Source organism: Lepidochelys kempii, chromosome 2 (assembly GCF_965140285.1).
Source record: "Lepidochelys kempii isolate rLepKem1 chromosome 2, rLepKem1.hap1, whole genome shotgun sequence".
NCBI classification, from domain to species: domain Eukaryota; kingdom Metazoa; phylum Chordata; order Testudines; family Cheloniidae; genus Lepidochelys; species Lepidochelys kempii.
In genome coordinates this window covers 52,098,886-52,109,461 of record NC_136381.1, presented here as the reverse complement: position 1 = coordinate 52,109,461, position 10,576 = coordinate 52,098,886, and the positions used below count along the sequence as shown (strand labels likewise).

Genomic DNA, 10,576 nt, shown 5'->3' with positions numbered 1-10,576 from the left:
GTGTTATTAGGCTGGGATGAATGAGGAGTTCAATTTTTCCAGTGTAGTAGGAATGGCTATCCTTGTTTTCTATTTAGATGTAGATTGTAAGCTCTTTTGGGCAGGGACTGTCTACTATTCTGTATCTGTACAGTGCCTAGCACAACCCATTCTTGGCTGATCTTCAGGCACTACCATAAAAAATGATTAATAACAAATCATACAGTTTGGTGGTCAGAACCAGAAATTGCAAAGCTCCATGGATCCAGGTGCAAGATCCAGGTTTTGCATCAGTTTGTGCTGGATTTTCTGGTGCAGTAAGAGCAGCTACACTTGTTCTTTTTTCAGGCCTTGGAATGTGAGCCAAAATTGGGTGGCTCTAGTAGGATCCATGCGCTAGATTCTGCATTTTTGTGGCATTCGTTTGCCAGAATGCAGGACGGTCCAGGTGCAGCTAGACATGTTTAGTTAGTCACTACGATCTGGAGTCTTAGGGCCAAGATCTGGCTGGATCCAGCAGGACGCAGGTGCTGGATCAGGGGTTTTTGCGGCACTGGTGCTGCAGTAGGCCCCAGGGCCTGGACGCCTGTGTGCGTTTGTGTGTGTGTGTGCGCGGCACTTATTCACTATAATGATTGTGGGACACTTTGGGGGCTTGGTAACCCAAACTGGCAGGATGCAGATGGCTGTGTCATTATGCAAGGTAGCCTCTTGCATAAAAATTCCTCTTGTTTTTTCCTACCCCCCCCCCCCAGATGTTCTGGTTTAACTTGGATTTAAACTTGGAGAGTGGTCAGTTTGGATGAGCTATTACCAGCAGGAGAGTGAGTTTGTGTGTGTATGGGGGTGGGGGGATGTGAGAAAACCTGGATTTGTGCTGGAAATGGCCCACCTTAATTATGCACATTGTAGGGAGAGTGGTCACTTTGGATGAGCTATTACCAGCAGGAGAGTGAGTTTGTGTGTGTGGTTTTTGGGAGGGGGGTGAGGGGGTGAGAGAACCTGGATTTGTGCAGGAAATGGCCCAACTTTATTATCATGCACATTGTGTAGAGTTGTCACTTTGGATGGGCTATCACCAGCAGGAGAGTGAATTTGTGTCGGGGGGTGGAGGGTGAGAAAACCTGGATTTGTGCTGGAAATGGCCCAACCTGATGATCACTTTAGATAAGCTGTTACCAGCAGGAGAGTGGGGTGGGAGGAGGTATTGTTTCATGGTCTCTGTGTATACATAAAGTCTGCTGCAGTTTCCACGATATGCATCTGATGAAGTGAGCTGTAGCTCACGAAAGCTTATGCTCAAATAAATTGGTTAGTCTCTAAGGTGCCACAAGTCCTCCTTTTCTTTTTGCGAATACAAACTAACAGGGCTGTTACTCTGAAACTTTTCCCCGGTGTGACCCTTTTCGGGCTGCAGATGCGCGTGGGGGGGGGGGGGGAGCTGCGCTGGAAACCTGGGAGCAGGTGCACTCTTCCTTCGGGCTCCAGTAGCCGGCGCACTGTCCTTTGGCAAGGCGGCAGCAGTGCCAGCTCGTCTCCCCGCGCCCGCCCGGCAGCAGGTCTCTGCTTGCAGGCGCTGACGGGGCAGGCGCTCTCCTGGCGGGCGGCGGCGCGAACCTCACCCCACTCTGCTGTCCCGGGGGCTGATGAGCAAAGCGGGCGAGGGCCGGGAGTCGGAATCCCTGACGTTGCCGGTCCCCATTGGTTCTCCTCGGCAGCGCGTGTTCCGCGGCGTCTGGATAAAGGCCCCTCCGTCCCCCCTCCGCAGCCTACAGCGTCCTCCAGCGCCTGCGGACACCTCCTGGCGAGCCGGCACCATGAGCATCGAGGATTTTGTAGGCAAGTGGACCCTCGTCTCCACCGAAGGCTTTGATGAGTACATGAAGGAATTAGGTAAGGAAGCCTTGGCGGGGCAGAGAGACCGTGCGGGATTAATAGCCTCGATCCTCGCCGGAGGGAGGGGAAGGGGGAGGGGGCCGGCGGGCTCGGTGCTGGGGCTCGCTACTTCTGCTCCTGGATAGAAAACAAAGGAATGTCCCGTCCCTTCTCTCCGCCCGCCAGCCACTCTGGGCAGCGAGGACTTTTCATTCAGGACCTCCCTGGCTGTTAAGTTTGGGGGAAGGAAATGAGGTTTGGTGGCCTCTGATGTCGATGACTGTCTCCCTAAATCCCATTGTTGCTGCCCGCTGGAAGAAGAAAACGCGCTCTCTTGTGTACCTATGTGTAACTTATTAGTATTGTCTGTATGATCCTGGAGATGGGTGGGTGGGGGGAGGGTAAGGACCTAAGATTTAAGGTGCCCCTTCTTTGGGCCCCCGGCGCTCGCTCCACTCTGCTAGTTCGTCTGGGCTCTAAAGCTCTGTGCCTGGCGTCTTCAGATGCTCTGTCCAAGGTCTGCGGGGGCGTCTCAGTGCCTGATGCTAGGAGCCGCCTAGGACTAGATCGCTAACTAAAGCGAAAGGAGACAATTCCCAGGGCGACAACATAAAAGCAGCCCTGCGACCTGGAGCAATGGCTTGAATAGCAAGAGCCTCTCTCCCTTGCTGGCTAAGCTGATGCTGGGCAGAGCACACCCTCCTGGGGAGGGGACCTCGTGGACTGGTTTTGGTCCTGCCCTGGGGTTAGGGAAAGAGGAGAAGAACAGAAAACAAAATCTATCCAACGAAGAAAATGAACATGTGTGCATGTTAGTCTTTATTATACTGTACCTGAGATGGGGAGCACCAATACATCTAGGCATTCATTGCCTAAACAAAGCATCTGCTGTGAGGCACTTGTAACCTCGTGGTTTGCTGAATGTCTAAGCCCCTGGACCATAATTTGCTCTCGGTTCCACTGAAATAACTCACTGGAATTTCTCCAGACTTACATCAGTGGAAGTGAGAGCCGATTGGGACTCAGTGGTATATACACCTTGTTTATAACAATAAGAAATTCAAAGTAGCTTGCATATTATCTGGTTTGAGAGGAGGTTTTGTGTTGTGCATTAAATCTGCAAAATCAGAGCACACTGTATTGAAACTGACTAGAATCACAGTTCCTTATGTTAACATTCCAATAATAGATTGGAAACCTGTGTATGTGCAGGCAGGCTTTCAGCTAAATGACAGTCTTTAGTGTTAAGTGCAGGTGGGTAAATGATAGCATGAAAAGAGAATGGAGTAGGAAATATCAGCTTCTTCCTAATTTCTATTAAATTTGCACTGTAATGCTCTCACCTGAATTTGTCTGATAGTAGATTATCAGAAGGGGTTATATCAATGCAGCTGCTACTGGGATACAAAATGCCATCGAAGAGACTTTCTATTGCTAGATGTAAAATGTATCTGTATTCCTTAACCGTTCCAGTGGTAGCACCACCAGTTAGTTCACTTTCTAGCCCAAGTATTTTCTTCCTTGAAAATTTCCTCCCAGTTTAAGTTAATTACCAATCTCAACTGTTCAAAAATCTCAAGGGAGCCCCCCTCCTCCCAATTCTGAGATTGAATTAAAAAACTGTTGGGGTCCTTCTAATTTCCCTAATGGGTTTTGAATCTTTTGGGGTCATGTTTTCAAGATGAGTTATGGGATATTCCGATATGAGGTGCCCTCATTGAAGCTCTTCCCCTGTGGATAAATAACGAAAGAGTAATTAGCCTGGGGGGAAAATGTACATTTGGCTACAACAGTTTAATGGCCTTACTGCAGCACAATGTGGTGTGATTGTTCCTTGCCAAGCCACTTGCTGTACTGTGACAGATTGTACTGCAAGCCAGAGACAGCAAAATTAAGAGTTAAGGTAAGTTTTTTCAAAAAAACTCCTATAGGCACTCTTGAAAATCCTACCCTAAATCATAAAGAATTCAAAAAACTTTTTAAAAAATTGCCTCATAACAAGATAGTGCAGCTTATGATATTGTAAACATTCATAGCAAAGCAATACAACTTCCTGCTATGCAGCTTATGACATTAAACAAGAGTGGGGACAGGCAATGTTTGTTTCCAAAAAAAAAAAATCTAAATCAAGATCTTAAAATCAGACCTTGCAAAGACAGTCTCTGTGAAGTACAAAATATAACTCTTGTTTGTGGTACAAGTCAACCACACACTTGGAAAATTTTAAAGTTAAAGTGAACACACTAGGTCCTTAGCTCATGTCAGTCTCTCTTCCCCACCCATTCGCCCCCAGAAAACAAGTGTGAAAAGAGGTATCAGCCTGAATTCTGACTTATTTTTTTTATCACCACCCTTAACATGTTTATCAACACTTTTTTTAAAAGCATATTTAAGTTAGCATAGGGCATATTTAGGCTCCGTGTGAATTTAGATTTTAAATCTGAATAACTTGCAAGATTGAATGCAGATTTTGCTAGGAATATAGTTTTGAAAGAGTGAATGGCTCTAAATATAGTCTGCAAGGAATTGTTAGCACTTAACAGAGCTCCTTCTACTGTTCCTGTCCAGATGATCAGCTCTAAATATTACCTTCAGAGCAGTTCATGTCTGTCAACAAGCCACAGTTTCACATTTTCAGACCCCACCTACAATTTTAACATTACAAAGAGTTGGTTCTTCAATGATATTTCCACTTCCACCTGTGTCATGATTGGGTCTCAAGATTGCCTGGCTCTTCTGCCTTCCTGATGGGAGCCCTAACCACTAGACTACAGAGCATAGGCGCCGACTCTATGGTAGCTTCGGAGCTGGAGCACCCACAGAGAAAAATTAGTGGGTGCTTTGCACCCACTGGCAGCCAAGCTCCCTGTCCCACATCGCCGCCGCCTCCTCCTCTCAGCACACTGCATCACCGCTCCTCTGCCTAGCTCCCAGCGCTTGCTGCCGCCAAACAGCTGTAGCAAGCTCCAGGGGGGAGGTGTGGGGGTGGGGATTTGGGGAAGGAGTTGGAATAGGGGCAGGGAGGGGGTGGAGTTGGGGTAGGGTCAAGGGCAGAGGGGGGGTCAAGCACCCACTGGTGCCAGTAGAAGTTGGCGCCTATGCTGCAGAGTGTCTGTGTCTCTCTCTCTGTGCTGCTTCCTCCCCTCCACCCCCCAAATGAGGTTTCACTGAGTATAAATACTTATATAGTCATTGGGCCAGAGACAGAATAATTCTCTAGTCCAGTGGTTAGAGTACCCATGTGGGATAGCCCAGGCCAGTTCCCTTGCTCCAATCACTCTTTCATTATTTTGCCACCGTGGAGCAGCTTCAACAGGAGAGTGGGCAGCCCCTGTTCCAGTCCTTTCTTCCCCCGCTTCTGGCAGAGTGGGGAATTTAACCTGTATATCCCACTTCCCAGGCAAGTACTCTAACTACTGAGCTAAAGCTATTAAGTGGGCTCCTCCTCCAGCTCTTTTTGTGCACAGCAAGGCAGGCACCTAACCCATTCCTGCAAGAAACAGTTTAGGTACTGGAGCCACCTGACTCTAGGCATCGGCTTCCTGTTCATGGATCACTATTGCTAAGCAAAGATAGCTACTTCCCTACAGCCTGGACTTAGGCACCTATCTTGATGAGCCAGGAGGGGCTTAGTACACAACCCTCTCTTGGGCATCTCCCAATGGCTAGCTTAGGTAGCTGCCTGCCTAGCATGCTGGCTTTTGTGGATTGCATTTGAAGGCACCTGTCTCTCCCCATCCATTGTATTGGGAGCCTAGGTGCCTAACTCGGGCTTTGTGGATTGTAGCATGTTCCTGTAATTTTTTTTTCTAGTTGTTGTAATACTGAGCATTGTAATGCCTTTGTGGATCCAGGCCCTTCTGTTCTGGATGCAGATCTCACCACAGTAATGTATGCCCTTATCAGCTTCATAGAATCATAGAATATCAGAGTTGGAAGGGACCTCAGGAGATCCTCTTGTACAACCCCCTGCTCAAAGCAGGAGCTATCCTCAATTTTTGCCCCAGATCCCTAAATGGCCCCCTCAAGGATTGAACTCACAACCCTGGGTTTAACAGGCCAATGCTCAAACCACTGAGCTATCCCTCCCCCCATTTTGGAATGCTGCACTGTGCTGTATGTGAGGGTACTTGAAGACTATTCAAACTACAGCTACTACAGACTGCAGCTTCTGACTGACTTAGTGACACTTATTGCAGAAAGAATTTCACCCTGGAGCTATGCATTGGCTTCCAGTTTATTGTTGGCTGCAATGTAAATGGCTGATTAATAGCTGCTGTATCAAGCCCTGCATGGTGAAAGTCCTGAGTAACCCCAAAGCCTGAAACCTGTTGAGTTGGGTAAAGCACTCACTGGATTAATCAAGAGGGGGCTGGAGGCGAGGTGCTTTGATGAAGCGACCTCAAGTGCTTCCTTTAATAGTGTCCTAAAGTCCTACTTTGTTGAATTTCAAGTCATGCTCCAAAGCTCATATTTTTCCCTTAAGCTTTTTTCTGCAGAGGGGAGTCTTCTAGTTTGGGGGGATTTAATACTTTTGACATTGGTCTGAAAATGTGCATTTTATTATTTTACACACATGTCTAGAGTGACAGCTGGGTGTTCCATAAGTAAGTTAGAAGAAATACATCTATATAATATACATTTAAATGTAAATATGAAAGTGGATTAATTTTATAGTTTGAAAAGTCAGCTGGAGAACTTTTTAAACAGTTCACTTAAATTTGAACACAATCTTCTTGTAACACTACTTTACAGCTTATTTCCCCTTTTCCACCTTCCACATCCATTTGTATGAACAGAGATACTGCTTTTCAGGAGACCTGCAGGTCCTATAGGGGGAGAAAGAGATTCAATTTAGATCTCAGGAGTATTCAGGATGAATGAGTCTGCAAAATGAACTTCTCCTTCCTTGCCCTAGATAATTAAAAGGGATCCTCTATGTGGGCTTAGTGTTTAACTGTCCCCTCTGATACACTGTTGCTCTTGCTCTGTAGGTGTGAATTCAGCCCTGAGGAAAATGGGGGGCATAGCCAAACCAAATGTATACATCATCAAGAATGGAGATACAATCACCATAAAAACAGAAAGCACCCTTAAATCGTCCCAGCTCAGCTTCAAGCTGGGTGAGAAATGTGAGGAAAATACATTAGACGGCAGGAAAGTTCAGGTTAGTACAAGAGGTTTTTTCCGTTGAATACACCCAGTCCACTGGAGTGGCTGGGTTACAGATATAAATTCTATTTAGGGACCCAGTTTCCCCCCACTCTCTCTCATGTTGAGTAGTACCCTGCTCTGTTGGTGGGTGGGTACCTCTGTTGTCATCAAGCCCCATTGAAATCCATCAATTTTTATGGACTAACCAGTCTACAAATGGTAAAATACTGAAACCAAATAAAGCCTGATATGTTTGGTTAATCATTTGCAGTGACACACCTTGGGATGATAAAACTGGCAGCCCTCCAGACCCATGCTAAAAATACCAAAGGCCGAACTTCACTTTCATTAACTTCAATGTCAAAAAAGCCTTTTGATTTTTAATTGGAGCAGGATATGGCCCAATAACTAATCTGGTGATCCAATCTCACAATTTGCATAACAAGTGGAATAACCTATATAGGGAGTAAATTAAATGTGACTCAGACTCCATATTCCCTGTCTTTACAAGAGTTCAAGTAGCTTCCAACTTGACTGGGAGGAGGTGGAGGGTGAAGAGAGATTATTCCCTCTTCATAGGATTCTCTCATTCCAATTATCTCCTTGTGTGAATGCTGACCACTTGCCAAGACCCTCCCATCCCTCACCATGCACTGGCAACACATGTGCCAAGTGCTACATTCAAATGTAGACGATCCAAAAAGCCAAAGCACATGTCTGAGGAGACTAACTTGGCACACTCAGCAGGTCTTGTTCACTTAAATTGTGCATGCTGTTGAAGTCATGTTTCATGTATAAATGTGCCAAAGCAGTGACTGAACAAGAGCAAAGTAATGGAAGAAGAACAGGAGCCATGAGAAATTTTGAGTGAAATCCTGGCCCTACTGAAGTCAGTGGCAAAACTCCTATTGACTTCAGTAGAGCCTTGGAGTAGTGTGGGAGTATCACCTCCCCTTCAAGAAACTGAGGACAATATTTAAGTCCTGCTTTTCTTTGCAGACTATTGTCAACTTAAATGGTAACACATTGACTCAGCTCCAGCAGTGGGATGGCAAGGAGACCACAATAACACGGAAGATAGAGGATGGGAAACTGGTGGTGGTGAGTGCATTCCTACTTCTGATCATTGACTACTTAGACTATAGCAGGAATCTAACTTTTAAAAGACTCATCTATTTTAAACTGCCATCTGCATCCCTGTGTTCAGTAATTTAGCCTATATCAGGGGTTCTCAACAGTCTTCTTTCTGAGGCCCCCCCAACCTACTATAAAAATTCCATGGCTCACCTGTGCCACAACTGGTTTTCAGTAGATTAAAAGGCCTTAGGGAGTTGCAAGCAGGACAATAGCCCAGGGCCCTACACCACAGGGAGCCCTGTGAAGCTAAGTTGCCCAGGCTTTGGCTTCAGCCCTGGGCAGCAGGACTTGGGATTCTGCTTTCTGCCCTGGGCCCCAGTGAACTAATGCTAGACCTGCTCTCTGGTTTATTTTGGTGGACCCCCTGAAACTTGCTTGTGGCCCCCCAGAGGGGCCTGGACCCCCGGCTAGGCCAGCAGTTTTCATACACTACTGAATTAATTTCTTTGTTTGTTTTCCAGGAATGCGACATGAATGGTTGCAAGTGTAAGAGAATCTACGAGAAAGCATGAGGACATTGTCTCCATACTGGGTTGGAGCTTGCTACAAACCAGCTCAGTTTAGCGAACAAAGCTCCTCTACTCTCCAGTTTTTTTTCTATTCCCTGTTTTGTAGTATTTCAGTGGACTGCATAGCTGTGGGCAATCATATTTCAAAGCCATGATGTAACTATTCTGAACGGTTGTGGCTGTTAAATAAAATTTTCAGATATATGAAGTGGAGCTGTTGTCAATGTAGTGGAATTTTAATTTATAGTGGGGTTTCTTTTTCAGGTGAAGATTTATAAAAGCTCATTAGTTATGCAGGGGAGCCTAAAATCAGTATTAACTATACCTTAAGTGTTCCAATGAGATGATATCCCCATCATCTGTGATTTAACAGCAAACTGCATTTTGGTTCAGCGATTCATATTTCATTGATGATAAAGGTAATAAAATTGTTATGGTGCAGAATCTTTCTAACCACTTTAAGATAGTGCCTGTTACAAAATCAGTAGAGTTGAACTGGTACAAACTGAGAGGAAAACTTTATCCATTGTGTTTAAACAGCTGAGCACATTTTTAGTTGGTTGCTTTCTGGTGAGAATCTATACCCTCTAACCCAAATAGTCAGCTTGTACATTTAGGGGCCAATAGACATGATAAAACTTAAGCAAGTGCTGAAGTGCTTTGCTGAAAGGAGGCCTTAATATGGAAATACACTTTCTATTCTATTAGCCTTTTCTTAATAGCAATATTTTCTAGCAACATTTTCTTATTTCCTTTTTAGTAACATTCTGAAAATCCTAAACCAGGAAATATTCCAGTAGTTCATGAAGTTAAAAGCCTTAGTTTTACTTGCTCAAAACATCTGGTAATGCAGTTTATATGCTTACAAGTGCAATAATAAATTATCACAAATATTGTCTTGGTTATTTTTATAATTGGGAAGTGGTCAAAACAGATCCTATGAAATTGCTATTCTACACCTGTAGATTGTTTAGTGTTATCAGACTAGACTGACTTCTTCTGAAAGCTAAGGCTGGCTGGCTGGCAATTTTTAACAGGATTCTGAATAGTAGGTTCAGAAAAACCTATAGTCATGTAAATTCACTGCTTGCATTTTGAAGAACTAATCACTGCCTCATTCCTACTGATGTCTTAGCTAGCCACTGCAAATACTGTCTGGCGTACTAACCAATTGTTCTATGTGTTAATGCTACCTAATATGGAACCTAAAATTTTCTTTCCATAAGATAACTTTAGGCCATTTCTTAACTTCTTATGGGTTTGTGAATGATCCCCTTTATAAATACCTGCAGATAGTTTGATTATAGTTCTCTCAATTTTTTTCTAGATGCTTTCTTATGTTTCATATTTCTTGATGTGTCTTCTTGAACTGGCCCATCCTTGTATCATTTTTGGTCCTCTTTTGTATTTTTCCTCACTTTTATTTTTTGTAAGCTTCCCTAACCTTTGAAGAGGAGATTTCTGTATGATGTATTCCATGTGGTGTACCAGGACTACAGAGCAGTATTAGTTTCAAGTTTTTATTCAGTAGCATTAGAACATAAGAATGGCTCTACTGGGTCAGACCAAGGATTCATCTAGCCCACTATCCTGTCTTCTGACAGTGACCAGTGCCAGGTGCCCCAGAGGGAATGAACAGAACAGGTAATCATCAAGTGATCCATCCCCTGTCACTCATTCCCAGCCTCTGGCAAACAGAGGCAAGGGACACCATTCCTGCCCATCCTGGCTAATATCCATTAATGGACCTATCCTCCATGAATTTATCTAGTTCTTTTTTGAACCCTGTTATAGTCTTGGCCTTCACAACAGCCTTTGGCAAGGAATTCCACAGGTGGATTTTTGCATTGTGTGAAGAAATACTTCCTTTTATTTGATTTAAACCTGCTGCCTATTAACTTCATTTGGTGACTCCTAGTTCT

General features: G+C 44.7%; 1 protein-coding gene across 1 annotated transcript; it reads left to right on the top strand.

Moving 5' to 3' along the window:
- Positions 1-1,534: 1,534 nt before the first annotated feature.
- LOC140906569 (fatty acid-binding protein 5) lies at positions 1,535-8,867 on the top strand. The gene is made up of 4 exons (XM_073330725.2): positions 1,535-1,872; positions 6,849-7,021; positions 8,008-8,109; positions 8,607-8,867. Exons 1-4 carry the CDS (start codon positions 1,626-1,628, stop codon positions 8,655-8,657), a joined length of 573 nt encoding a protein of 190 aa, XP_073186826.2. The 5' UTR covers positions 1,535-1,625; the 3' UTR covers positions 8,658-8,867.
- Positions 8,868-10,576: the final 1,709 nt, after the last annotated feature.

Bases quoted from the DNA above. Each gene is read 5' to 3' on its own strand.
- LOC140906569 (XM_073330725.2), top strand. From the start codon at position 1,626: ATGAGCAAAGCGGGCGAGGGCCGGGAGTCGGAATCCCTGACGTTGCCG. The intron at 1,873-6,848 runs GTAAGGAAGCCT...CTTGCTCTGTAG, and splicing joins TGAGTACATGAAGGAATTAG to GTGTGAATTCAGCCCTGAGG. The intron at 7,022-8,007 runs GTTAGTACAAGA...TTTTCTTTGCAG, and splicing joins TAGACGGCAGGAAAGTTCAG to ACTATTGTCAACTTAAATGG.